A 13,443-nucleotide genomic window follows, 5' to 3' on the forward strand; every position below is an offset into this window, starting at 1 on the left:
AGGGATTTTTTTTTTAGAATTGAAAGATAAATCAAAATGCGTTTAGATCTTCACGTGACAAAATATGTGATGTAACCGCACATTTGTTATATTAAATATTGAAATAAAGGCGATTTGTTTTTGCCCACGGCCCTGCATTCAGAAGATTGGAAAAAATTAAATCCTGTAAATAACCTTGGTAAAAGAGACATTTTTGCATTGATATATTATTTGATGTTTTTTTTTAAAATAGCCTTTAAAACGAACACATTTTTTTTAAACTTCCAAAATGTCTTCATATTTCTTAGTTTTTGTTGTTTCTATGTTTTCTATGTTAAAAACCAACTGTTTACAATGGTGCCGTGAAAGCATCTCCTGGCGTCATAGCGCGCGTCATCAGCATGAGACAGAAACGGGTGAAAGGTAGCCCGGTGGCGTTTGTATAACCAGCTGTTTTTTTGTACACAGCGCTCATTCACCCCATGGAGTAGAGGTTTATGCCGGAAGAAAGATGAATGTAAACCGATTTATCGTCTTGTCCAACACTTTTGGGAAGCGGCTGCTTGCCCATCGGGCGAGGCGCGCCGGGGGAGACGCGCTCCATCTTCAGCCGCCTCGGAGGTCCATTAAGACGCATTCAAGACACCTGGCGTACGCGAAGGACTTGTTCCTCGGCCAGGTGAACAAGGTAAAAGAGGTCACCTCGAACTTAACCGTGAACTGATCTGTGTTTACAGTTATTTTAATCTGCAACGTGAACACAGCGAGCACTTTATTAGGAAGTGGACGTCAGGAGATGTGGTGCACTGCGACGATGTCGGCAACAATACTGGCATAAGCTGTGGCTTTTAAATCACGACTTGATTGGGTATTGGTAAAGGCTCAAAGTGTGCCAAGAAACCCCCCCCCAAAAAAAAAAACACCAATATGCCACCACCAGCACCACCACCAGCCTGGCCTGTTGACACATGGCAGGTCGGTTCCATAGATTCATGCTGATGCAGCAGAATTATAGTTTTAACATAACAGGCTTTGTTTTTTTTCTCCATTTTCCAGTTGTGCTGATCCTGTGCCCAATTAAACCTCACATTTGTCCTGTCTTGGCCGGCAGGAGTTGATCTGCAGTTCACTGGATGCCTTGTTTTGTTTGTTTTATTTGTAATATACAGCTCATAAGTAACGCTAGACGCTGTTGTAGGAAAAAAAAAAAAAAAAACCCAGCAGATCCAGAGTCTCAGAAACATTGGACCCATGCCGTGCCGCGGTCCCACGCAGATCACAGTCTTTTCCCCCCCATCCTGATGCTCGGTGTGAACATGAGCTGAAGCTGTTGACCTGCAGCGCTGCACCGCTGTCACATGATCAGCTGATTTAGATAGTTGCATAAGCAGGCGGGCAGCTGTTCCCACATAATGTACTCTTTTTTTCTTTTTTTTTTTAAATGCATAAATCATTTTCCTGTACAAGTAATTGAAGTTTTATCAAGTATGTTATGGGATCATTAACATGACCTTTGTTTTGCTGTACGGAGTGGGTCATTTTCTTTCCTTAAACCGCCCGTTTCCTCCCCCAGGCCGAGGTTTTCCCTTATCCAGAAATTGGAAAAGAAGAGCTGGATGAGATCAAGCAGCTCGTGGCGCCAGTGGAGAGATTTTTCAATGAGGAAGGTGAGAGAAGAGACGCACGCGTCTATACGTACTGTACGCGCGAGCGATGCTTTTGGAATCCGTTGCCTGAGTAGTGTGATGAGTTGAATGTTGTCGGCGCCTTTTCAGTCGACTCGGCGAGGATCGACCGGGACGCCCAAATCCCTCCAGAGACTCTGAATGGGCTGAAGGAGCTCGGGCTGTTTGGCATCATGGTTCCTGAGGAGTACGGTGAGATGAGCCACGTCCTGGATTTGTTGGACTGTTAGTACGTTACCTTTCACAACCTGGCCCGTCGGGCCCGCGCGTCGGTTCGGGCTCAGATGATTTAAATGTTCCTGCGGGCTCGAGACCGCCGCGCATAAATTAACTTTGCAAGCTGGATATGGGCTCTTCCACGGACGAGGCCAACTAAAAGAAAAAGAAAAGGGGGAGAAACAAACACAAAACAAACAAAAAAACGGTGTTCTGTGTCTCACATTTGAGATCACGCAACTTGACCTGCGGACAGACTGCAAGAGAAGTTTCCCTAAAACATGACAACAGTTCGCACACCGTCCTGACTTTAATGGCACCGCAGCTTATTTCTCTCACACGCACCCATCCGCGTACGACAGAAATGCAGAAATGCTACATATCTGTGTCTCTCCGGTACAAGTCGAAGGCGCCATCTCAATTTTCTTTCTTTCTTTTTTTTTTTTTTTTTTTTTTTGGTCTTTTCTCCACAGGGGGTCTCGGACTGTCCAACACCATGTACGCACGCCTGGCCGAGATCATCTCGTTAGACGGCTCTATTGCTGTAACGCTGGCTGCACATCAAGCCATTGGACTGAAGGTAAAAAAAAAAACCAAATAGAACACCTTCTGCATGCCCGATATGGGGGATAGACTGGAGGGAAAATGTGTTGGAGAAAAAAAAAAAAATATATATATATCAAGTTTTAGTCTGTGAGAACGTGGTTGGTGCAGTAACATTTGAATGAGGTTTTTCCAGGTGATTTGCTATAACAGCTGTTTGGGCTTTCAGGGGATTCTGATCGCAGGGAACGAAGCCCAGAAGCAGAAGTATCTGCCCAAACTGTCCTCGGGAGAGAACATCGCAGCCTTCTGTCTGACGGAGCCCGGAAGGTAAAGAACGCCAAAGCCTCGTCTCCCTCTCGCGACAGCCGGATTCTACGTTCGTTCATCGGAGCTTTTGGACCGTCCCCGCTTGCTGCGTAACACAACGCCAGGTGTCACACCCGTCGGGACGCCTCGGAGCGTAACGTCAACTCTCGTAGACTGACACACGGGCTTTTTTTTTTTTTTTTCATTTTGTTGTTGTTCTCATCGCCGTCTGTGTGTTTGGAGCCCGTTTGGAGATTTCTACGTTTTACGTTCCTCACCGAAACGCCTGAAGGTCTAACGAGAACGTCAGATGCGTCTCTTTCCACGTTAAACGCGTTCAAAGCTGGCTTTTTCTTAAAATATGGTTCGGGCACATACGTCCGGCGTGGCGAGACGATACGGCTGATGCGCGTTTTGAGAGCGGGCGTGGCCAAACGGCTCGCTCGCCGTGACACAGGAAGTTGATGTTTAAGGTCAAAGGATGCTCGAAGCCTCGCGGAACGTGTCACATACATCCGGCGTGGTGAGACGATACATGTGATACGTGTTTTGCGAGCGGGCGTGGCCAAACGGCTCGCCAGCGCCCCCTAAACTGCAGCTCCGGGCACCTCGTTTCGCCTACATGCACCAAAATCGTGAATTTGTTTTCGTGGATCGGTGTGACCGTGTCGTGGCGGCCATTTTGAGCGTCTCGCCATGAACCCGCAACTGACTGTTAACTTTTGCGCACATATTCCGATCTTCCTCAAACATTGCACATCTTTGACCGCAGTCCCGCCCTGAAGACACCCGGTAGTAATATTCCGTCATAGTCGTAGCGCCCCCTGCTGGAGACGGGAAACAAGACAAAAATAGCAACCTGAAACTAAAAACTGTTATGTTTTCATGAGCCTAAAATGACCTACATAGGGAGGGGGGGGGGGGGTCCCACACCACGTTGCACCACTATGTTTCTACAGTAGCCCCGAAGGGACAAACCGTACACTGCCTCCAGAAAGGGCCTCGTGGTTTTTTTTGTTTTTTTTTTTCAAATTCCATGGCCACCATAGAATCTCCTCACTACTAGATGTCACTAAAACCTACACGCTGCTCCTTTTAAGGAAAGCAGTTGTACGATTTTCAATGACACCTTCCAACCAATCAGAAATAAGCATTTATTTTTGCTTCCAGGATTGTTTTAATATTCCCGTTGGATTAGCTTCGCTTACACTCGAATCGATCATTTCAGTGGCAGTGATGCGGCCTCCATTCAGACCCGTGCAACCCTGTCTGACGACGGAAAACACTACCTGATCAGTGGCTCCAAGGTGAGATGAACCCAGCTGTTCAAACACACGCAGTCACATTCTCCCATAATACGCATTTGGCCTCAGACTGACCAATTGTGTGCTATCAGATTTGGATTTCAAATGGAGCCATGGCAGATATTATGACGGTCTTTGCGAGGACTGAGGTGGTTGTAGATGGCGTGAAGAAAGACAAGATTTCTGCTTTCATTGTGGAGAGGGCCTTCGGGGGCATCACCAGCGGCAAGCCTGAAGACAAACTGGGCATCAGAGGTTCCAATAGTAAGCCTTACACGAACACTTTGATTGCGGTGGAGTTTGTGCCTTTTTTTTTTTTTTTAATGTCATTTGTAATCAGCTTTGGGCCTTTTCAGCGTGCGAAGTTTCCTTTGACAACGTCCCCGTGCCAGTGGAGAATGTGATAGGAGGAGTCGGAAGCGGATTCAAGGTCGCCATGAACATCCTGAACTCGGGGAGGTTCAGTATGGGCAGTTCCTCCGCTGGGATGATCAAAAAACTGATGGGTAAAAAAAACCAAAAAAACGTTTTCTACTTTTGTAGGAGCTTCCATCTCTGTACGTTTTGTGAGACTCCTTAAGGTTGGCGTTATCTGCGCGTCTTTCCGCAGAACTGACTTCCGAGTACGCTGCAACCAGGAAACAGTTCAACAAAACCCTGAGTGAGTTCGGTATGATTCAGGTACGGCGGAGCTGCCCCTCGCTGGAAGTCCAGTAAACAATCTCCAGCTCTTAGTCTGCTCAGAAGTGATGAAACGGCACATTTTTGCCCCGTCACTTCAGGAGAAGTTTGCACTGATGGCCCTCAACGCCTTCGTGATGGAGAGCATGGCGTACCTGACAGCGGGGATGATGGACAGGCCGGGGCTCCCGGACTGCTCCCTGGAAGCTGCCATGGTCAAGGTTGGACAACGTCTGCTCTCTGAACTTTTGTGCACGATAAACACCAGTGTGGGACAAAAGGCCTCGTGACGCGTTTTCTGTTTTTCCGGGCAGGTGTTCAGCTCGGAGGGAGGCTGGATTTGTGTGAGCGAGGCTCTTCAGGTCTTCGGCGGTCTGGGTTACACCAAGAACTACCCCTTCGAGCGCTACGTCAGGGACTGCCGCATCCTGCCGATCTTCGAGGTGAACTTAAAATGATTCCGCATTTTTAAAACGGGAGCCGGACTTTGTAGCCATTTAAGGTGTAACTCTTCGATAAAAACTCATTTTACACGCGAGACTGATTCTCATATCTCTTTTTTTAAAATTTGATTTAAAAAAAAAAAAAAAAAAAAAAAAGAAATCTAATTTGAAGGAAATCCAAAATCCCACACACTTCTCGTGAATTGATCCCCTCCAGACATGTTTCAAATGCATAACGAACTACCGCCTACAGTGAATAATAATGGTGTCTGACCAATGAGATCTGCTCCTTCTCCCTTTTTAAACTTTGCAGAATCGATGTGTGTGTGTGTGTGTGTGTGTGTGTGTGTGTGTGTGTGTGTGTGTGTGTGTGATTGCAGACGTTTAAGAGCGTCACAACGCGTCTCACACTTCACTGTGAAGTTCACTAGCAGTAAAGACTCGTCATCCTTGCGCAAGTTAAATTGGATCAAAGGTCGGCTTCTGAGCTATTGGTGACGTCCCAAATCACGCTGCAAGTTTTTTTTAATCTCGCACAGCTGTCACCTAAAGCTTCACGGTGTGGGGAGGATGCTATAGACTTGAAGGAGCCGTTCGGCATTGCGTTTTCATCGGTGGATAATCACCTTTCATGGCCTTTTTTTTTTTTTTTTTTTTAGAGAGCCCTCCATGTCAGGGAGCAGCTCCTCTCGTCTCTCCGCTAGGTGCCACTAAATTCCACACACTTCTCATTTGAAAGCGTATCCCAATATTCGATGGTATGTTTACAGTTACAATAGAAAACGAGCGCCATTCAGTGATGTCGTTTGACCGCGAGTCACAATAGCTTGCGGTCTTTAGAGCTTTCTTCCCATATTCAAATTTCAATGCAAATGTTAACACCAGTTTTTTTTTTTACTGTACTTTGAAACTAGACACCGGTGTCATGTGATACCACATGAGCTGTTTAAAAAAAAAAAAAAAAAGGTCTTAAAAGAAATTAAAAAAAGAAATTAAAAAAAAAATAACATTTGATCCATTTTCCACTGTCGCTGCTTGTTCAGATGATAACGTCTATAAATGTCCACCAGGTGGCACATTTGACTCTGGACTTAAAGCTCTTCCATGGATGAAGTTGGTGATAAAACCCAGATCCTGTGTGTCTTATCCCACCTGAAGAATTAGCAGGCGGGGCTTTATTACAAGGGATTTTCAAGCCCTCTTGTGCTTTCACGTGTAGGCAAATATCTGATATGCAAATACAGAAATGCAGAAGGGATCCCACACGACACACCCACCCACCCGCACACCTGCTATTATGATGCCTTCTTAATGGGCCGAACGATCACGCACATTTAGTATAATAAGGGTCAAACTGAGTGTCTTGTCTGTTTTCAGGGAACCAATGAAATCTTGAGGATGTACATTGCTCTGACTGGAATGCAGTACGCTGGCAAAGTTCTCACAAGCAAAATCAAGTAAGAAAACGAAGACTGCCTAAAGCTCGTTAGTCTAAATGAATTTCTATAATAGGAACACACGACTTTAAAACGTATAGGTTTTAAAAAAAAAGTGGCATTGGTTTGTTTTTCTTTGATTTGGCCACTTCAATAACAACCTGAAAATCACACTGCATGTTTGACACATTATCATTGTTATCATAGAGTGGTTATAACTAGCCTATCGAACAGAAACAGAAAATGTTAAGTGTGTCATATACCCTCCTTTAACTCCGGTCGTTGCTTAGAAAAATATCTTTGTTTTAACTGATAACGTCGTCTGCTGTTCAGTGCTGAGAAGGTGACGTGTACAGTTGGTTGTTAGCCGTGCTTTACAGTTTTGTATTTTGTTGTACTTCCCTGAAATAGTTGATGAATTTGTGGACAAAACCGTGAGTCAAAGTAAAAACTGTAAAACTGAAGTGCAGAGTCGAGGTCATCACATACAGGGACACTTTTCACATTACAGATCGTCATTTATTCCATTTTTGATGTGTAAAAAAAAAAAAAAAAGTATGAATTGTTGCAGCTTTACATTTTTAGTTTCTTTGGTCTTTAAACTGCTTCACCACCTTTTCTCTTTGTGACCCTACATTCCCACTATTCACTAACTTGTGTATGACTATTCTTCCCAGAATAAGCCTTACATTGTCTTATATTTCTTTTCAAATTTCCAGTCGAGTGTTTGGCCTTGTTCTGGTCCCTAAGTGCTTCTCTGCTCTGCCTTCAGGGAGATGAAGAAAGGAAATATTGTTCTTGCTATGGGCATGGTCAGCAAGAAACTGAGAACTTCATTCGGAGGCTCCGTGGACCTCGGCCTGACGGGGAAAGACGGAGTGGTGCATCCCAGCTTGGCAGTACGAACTGTATAGAACACATTCTGCGCCAGCCGTACACGTACTCGGCGTTTTCTAGAAACTCAGCAGTTTTCCGTTTCCCGCCTACAGGAGAGTGCGAAGAAACTGGAGCAGAACGTCAACCTCTTCGGGTCGACGGTGGAGAGCCTGCTGTACAGATATGGAAAGGTAACATTTGATTTATTCTGGAAAAGCAGCTGTTGGACTTTCCTGCTCCAAATGTCCCATTCGTCTTCAGCTGCGGCACGTACGAGTTGTTTTGTAATGCGAGGTGCTGTTGGTCTGAGACAGCTGCTCCAGAGTTTTCTCTTTTTCTTCTGCGACTGCTTTTGTAATCACCACTTTCCCGAAGAAGCTATAAACCCCTTTGGAAATGGGCGAGCTTTCCAAATCCTCGCTTCCTGTATCATTTGACTGGATTCTGATCCAATACACGAGAAACTGTCCTCAGAGGACTTTCATCACACTGACTTTAACATTTGCCAAAAACCTTCAAACTTCCACGTTCAGAGTGCTTAAATCAGAGCAAACGAGCACTTTTTAAAGTTTAATGGTCAACAACTGATTATCGTTCTTTTCGAGCCATTAAAGATCAGAACTGGAACCCTTGAGATCGTTTTTGGAAATCAGGACGACGCTATTATAGACTGTAGCAGTTTTTCTGGCGTTCCGGCGGAGGTACTGATGTGCGTAGGTTTTAACCAGACTAAGACAAAACCTTGGCGCGAATGATTTTCCTGTTTAGACAAATATTAAACATTTATTCAGTCGGTGGTCAAAATAATGATCATTTCGAACACTGGACTCTGTGTTGCCGCTGAGCAGCACAAGGTTATGCGAGGAGGTGTTCCTAATATTTTGTCCCTCCCGTATGGGTTGACATGATGCACAAGAGTCCTCTTAATTTTCCTGGCACGCACACACACACACACACACACACACACACACACACACACACAGTGAGCTGGCTGACATCATCCGCTTGGAAACGCTCTGTTTACCCCATACACACTGAAAGCACATGGTTTAGAAGGTTTATGTGACAGCAGTGAAGGCACAAACAGGAAGCATGTGACGTGGGGGGGTGGGGGGGGGTCTGACATGTCATATAGGTCTTCTATGGTATCCTCAGGTTCTTCTTGGTCAGATCGAGTCATATACCCGCCTCTCGCTGCTCCCAGCTCATCCAAAGAGTCCTGATCTTAAGCCTCGTGAAGATTTCAATCTACCTAGAGAGAAGGGCATCCCACTCCCACTAACACAGACACCACAGGTTTGAAATCCCAGATATAATCCTGGTTTCTCCAAAACAAAGGAATGAATTAATTACAACTTGAGATATAAATCTAAACTGTTTCCTAACCTCTCCGGTCAGAAGACTTTCTTGAAGCCACCTGGGTTGAAGTGACGTACAGCAAAATGAATCACAATTTTTTTTTTTCAATTTTTATTTTCACCCACCAGACTACAGATGCTAAAGTAAAGGACTTGAAAATTGAAGTGTCCTAATTTTTCTGTCGTCAGACCGTCGTGGACGAACAGCTCACCCTGAAGAGAGTAGCAGACGTGCTGATCAACCTCTACGCCATGACAGCTGTCCTGTCCAGAGCCAGCCGCTCCATCAGCATCGGCCTCAGGAATCACGACCACGAGGTGGGTACATTACAGTTTTAATTCAGGCCAATTATGGCACAATGTTAGGAAAGCAAAATCTCCATGGAATTTTGCATTAACATAGCAGAGTCCACTACACTATCCTTTTTCCACTCATCCCAAGCCGTATTTATTTATTTAAAAAAAAAAAAAAAAATATATATATATATATATATATATATAACTATAAAAAAAATATAACTATAAATATAACTATAAAGTATAACTATTAAAAAATATATATATTTTTTTAATAGTTATTATTTATAGTTATTTTTTTTTAATATATTTTATAGTTTTTTTTATATATATATATATATATATGTAGTTTTTTTCTATATATAGTTTGTGTGCGTGCATGTGTATTTTTTTTTTTTTTTTTTCGAAAATAATCATTTTCATCTATCTTACCTCATGTATATGTATTTATAAATTGTGTCTCATTGCGTGCACCTTTTCTGTGTTTCTTTTGCTGCCGTAACAACTGAATTTCCCCGCTGTGGGATTAATAAAGTCCAGGGTCTACGTCTACACACCAACATGTGCAGGGCGCATTTGAAGTCAAACAGTTGAGGAAGTATGTCCCCGCTTTAATATCAGAGGCTGCAGGCACCTGGAATTAATATTCATCTTAAAGCCCTTCCGTAGTGACCCGCGTATCAGATGAGCGGGTTTAGACTCCCAAGAGAGGTCAGATGGAGTTTAGGGCTGAAATCCTAAAATGCAGAATCGAGTTTTTAACGTATATGTGCGAGAAGACATATCATGAGCGAAATAAGCAGCCACTGCCCCGGTTAGACGGTCACTGCAGTTCCACAGTAACAATGTTTGACAGACTCCTAAACACGGATTCAGACGGTCGGGGTTTAACACGTCTCACACACCTGAAGGAATCAGTCCTGGAGAGAGCGGCGGGGAGGTGGGTGGAGTTGGAGGTGGAGGTGGAGTTGGAGGTCGGGTGGGGTGGAGGTGGAGTGGGTGGAGTTGGAGGTGGGGTGGAGTTGGGGGTGGAGTTGGAGTTGGAGGTGGAGGTGGAGTGGGTGGAGTTGGAGGTCAGTTGGAGGTGGAGTGGGTGGAGTTGGAGGTCAGTTGGAGGTGGAGTGGGTGGAGTTGGAGGTGGGGTGGAGGTGGGGTGTAGTTGGTGGGGTGGAGGTGGAGTTGGAGGTGGGTGGAGTTGGAGGTGGAGGTGGAGTGGGTGGAGTTGGAGGTTGGGGGGGTGGAGTTGGAGGTGAGGTGGAGTTGGAGGTCAGGTGGAGTTGGGGGTGGGGTGGAGGTGGAGTGGGTGGAGTTGGAGGTGGGGTGGGGCGGAGTTGGAAGTGGGGTGTAGTTGGTGGGGTGGAGTTGGAGGTGGGGTGGGGCGGGGCGGAGTTGGAGGTGGAGTGGGGTGGAGTTGGGGGTGGAGTTGGAGGTCAGTTGGAGGTGGAGTGGGTGGAGTTGGAGGTGGGGTGGAGGTGGGGTGTAGTTGGTGGGGTGGAGGTGGAGTTGGGGTGGAGTTGGAGGTGGGTGGAGTTGAAGGTGGAGTGGGTGGAGTTGGAGGTTGGGGGTGTAGTTGGAGGTGGGGTGGAGTTGGAGGTCAGGTGGAGTTGGGGGTGGGTGGAGGTGGAGTGGGTGGAGTTGGAGGTGGGGTGGGGCGGAGTTGGAAGTGGGGTGTAGTTGGTGGGGTGGAGGTGGGGTAGAGTTGGAGGTGGGGTGGGGCGGAGTTGGAGGTGGAGTGGGGTGGAGTTGGAGGTCAGTTGGAGGTGGAGTGGGTGGAGTTGGAGGTTGGGGGGGTGGAGTTGGAGGTCAGGTGGAGGTGGGGTGGAGTTGGGGGTGGGGTGGAGGTGGAGTGGGTGGAGTTGGAGGTGGGGTGTAGTTGGTGGGGTGGAGGTGGGGTGGAGTTGGAGGTGGAGTGGGCGGAGTTGGAGGTGGGGTGGGGCGGAGTTGGAAGTGGGGTGTAGTTGGTGGGGTGGAGGTGGGGTGGAGTTGGAGGTGGGTGGAGTTGGAGGTGGAGTGGGCGGAGTTGGAGGTGGGACTATCCGCATATTCGTAAGACCACACGTCCTTCATGGAGACGAGGGTGAAGAGGACGCAGAACTTCTCGGCCACTCAAAGGCGTCGGGGAGGTTTTTCTTGGGAAAAAAAAAATCCTTAACACGTAACTTTGATCAAAGATCTTTAATTCTCGTGTCAAAATCGCAAATTCTTTGAGAGAGAATTTCAAAATAAAAGACCGGGATGTCAATCCGAACTCGCAAAACGGGGCTCGCGCGTTAACAGGACGCAGCACGCGGAATCGCGGCCGACCGACTTCCCCGCAGCTCGTTAACATTTCCGTCAGCCGGTGGCACGACAAAAACAAAACCGTCCGTTTCCGGCGTCGAGACGATTTGGATTAGGAAACGCGACGCGTTCACGACCGTCCGTTTTCCGGGAGCGCGTCGCGGCGCGTTCGCGCTCGAAAGTTTAAAAGCTAAAATAAAAACCCCCTCGGCGTTGTTCCATTTTTTTCCAGGTGCTGCTCGCGAACACGTTCTGCAACGACGCTTTCTACAAGAACAATTACTGGATGGTTCAGTTGCAGAAACGTAAGTACAACACAAAACGGTAATTGAAAACAGCCCCGTGCTATTTGCTGCTTTTCTTTCTTTCTTTCTTTTTTTTTTTTTTTTAAAGCATCCCGGTACAAAAGACTTGCATGTGTTGCGGAATTTCCCCGCCGAACTCCACATACCGACACTCGAACGCCCCACCCACCTCCACCCACCTCCACCCCCCCCTCCCCCCGCTGCTTCTCATTTCCACACTGCATTTTTTTTTTTTTTTTTTTTTTTTTTTTAATGACCTATATGTAATCCAGAGCGAACCGGTGACACGATCCGGACAGATGACAATGTTGTTGTGTTTTTGTTGTTGTTGTTGTTGTTTTTTTAAGAGCGTAACGAATGGCAGCGGCTCGTTTTGTGATTTTTTTTTTTTCCTTTTTTCTTTTTTTTCCTCATCTCCGTCCCGTTTCCAGACTCTCCTGAAAACAACGACGCCAACATCAAGCGGATCGCCCGGGAGGTCCTGGAGAACAGAGCCTACATCTGCTCTCACCCTCTCGAAAGAACGTACTGAGGACCGCGGCGGCTCCCCCTCCCCCCCCCCCTCCCTCCCGGCGGCGGCTCCGGTCGGACGGCGGCTCGGCCCCTCGTCTTCGCGGCTGCCGGCGTCTGGCCTCGTTTCCGCTTTTCGACGGACGCCCGGAGGAGGTCGACGACGGGGGGGGGCGGCTGCGTGGTTTTGTTGGTTTTTTTTTTAAGCGGGAGACGGCGCGTCCCGTCTTCGAGCGCTCTTTGCCCCTTTTTGCGCGTTAACGAACCGCTCGCCCAAGATACTAGTTTAAGTTAACTGTAGTTTAACTAGTTTAACCATGACGAGAACGGGCGGGGGGGGTGGGGGGGGAGGGGGGGGAGGGGGGAACCGGAAAAGGAGCAGCGGGCCTAAAAGAAAGCGAGTTAAAGGCTGTATTCGTGGAGTGTTGTTTTTTGTTTTTGTTTTTGTTTTGTTTTTTTCTGGGGTGGGGGGGGGGGGGGGCACTGCAAATGTAACAAGGGCACGATTAGTAGCGGGGGGGGGGGGGGACGTTGTTAAACGGTAACTTATAAATCCAGCAAAGTAACGTTTGCGTTCGTCTGGAGTCGTTTGTCAACCCGACAAAATAAAGGGTCCAGAATTGTGGTGGTGGTGCCCATTGGGGGGGGGGGGGGGTAGGGTGGGGTAGGGTGGGGGTACCCATCATGGCTCCTTTTTGCTGAAAACGTCCGCCCGCCGGAAACGAAGCTGACGAGGAGCGAATGGAAAAACGGTAACATTTCCAAAACGATGAGCCGGAAGACGACAACAGATCAGAGTGGGGGGAGGTGGGGGGGAGGGGGGGGGGGCAAAGAAAGGTTATAATTGTCAGTGGGTCCGTGGCTTCGTTTCACAACGGCATTTAGAGGATCGGTTCATATTAAAAACAATATATATATATATATATATATATGTATTACAAAGTGGTGCTTTTATAGTCGTTTTTTTTCTCCCCCCCCTCCTTTTCTTTCCAGACAGGCACCGTTCTACATTCATTACCTACAGAAGACAAATTAAAAAAAAAAAATCACTGCATATTCTGAAACAATACGAGTTCCTTTGCGCAGCAATGAAATTGAAAGCGGAACCAGTTCCGAAAGCGTTGATCCGAGAACCCCGCGAGAACCCCGCGAGCCGAGCTTCAAGAGGAGGGTCTTTCGCAAATCTCGTCGAGGACGACGTCCCCGTCCGTTCCGGCGTCG

At 47.0% G+C, this 13,443-nt stretch overlaps 1 protein-coding gene across 2 annotated transcripts; it reads left to right on the top strand.

Moving 5' to 3' along the window:
- The first annotated feature begins 383 nt into the window (after nt 1-383).
- Nucleotides 384-12,564, top strand: acad9 (acyl-CoA dehydrogenase family, member 9). 2 transcript variants are annotated; one of them, XM_069178313.1, is made up of 17 exons: nt 384-667; nt 1,553-1,646; nt 1,755-1,856; nt 2,354-2,460; nt 2,653-2,753; nt 3,961-4,039; nt 4,129-4,300; nt 4,393-4,542; nt 4,647-4,717; nt 4,819-4,938; nt 5,032-5,160; nt 6,538-6,617; nt 7,369-7,495; nt 7,586-7,663; nt 9,020-9,148; nt 11,640-11,712; nt 12,144-12,564. In XM_069178313.1, the coding sequence occupies exons 1-17, from the start codon at nt 491-493 to the stop codon at nt 12,242-12,244; spliced, it is 1,890 nt and encodes a 629-aa protein (XP_069034414.1). In that variant the 5' UTR covers nt 384-490; the 3' UTR covers nt 12,245-12,564. The 2 variants fall into 2 exon arrangements, with proteins under 2 accessions (XP_069034414.1, XP_069034502.1); XM_069178401.1 differs by lacking the exon at nt 1,755-1,856.
- Nucleotides 12,565-13,443: the final 879 nt, after the last annotated feature.

Source organism: Embiotoca jacksoni, unplaced genomic scaffold (genome assembly GCF_022577435.1).
Source record: "Embiotoca jacksoni isolate LCO1_2020_lvr unplaced genomic scaffold, fEmbJac1.0.p SCAF_1, whole genome shotgun sequence".
Classification (NCBI taxonomy): Eukaryota; Metazoa; Chordata; class Actinopteri; family Embiotocidae; genus Embiotoca; species Embiotoca jacksoni.

Bases quoted from the DNA above. Each gene is read 5' to 3' on its own strand.
- acad9 (XM_069178313.1), top strand. From the start codon at position 491: ATGAATGTAAACCGATTTATCGTCTTGTCCAACACTTTTGGGAAGCGG. The intron at 1,647-1,754 runs GTGAGAGAAGAG...GCGCCTTTTCAG, and splicing joins GAGATTTTTCAATGAGGAAG to TCGACTCGGCGAGGATCGAC. The intron at 4,939-5,031 runs GTTGGACAACGT...TTTTCCGGGCAG, and splicing joins TGGAAGCTGCCATGGTCAAG to GTGTTCAGCTCGGAGGGAGG.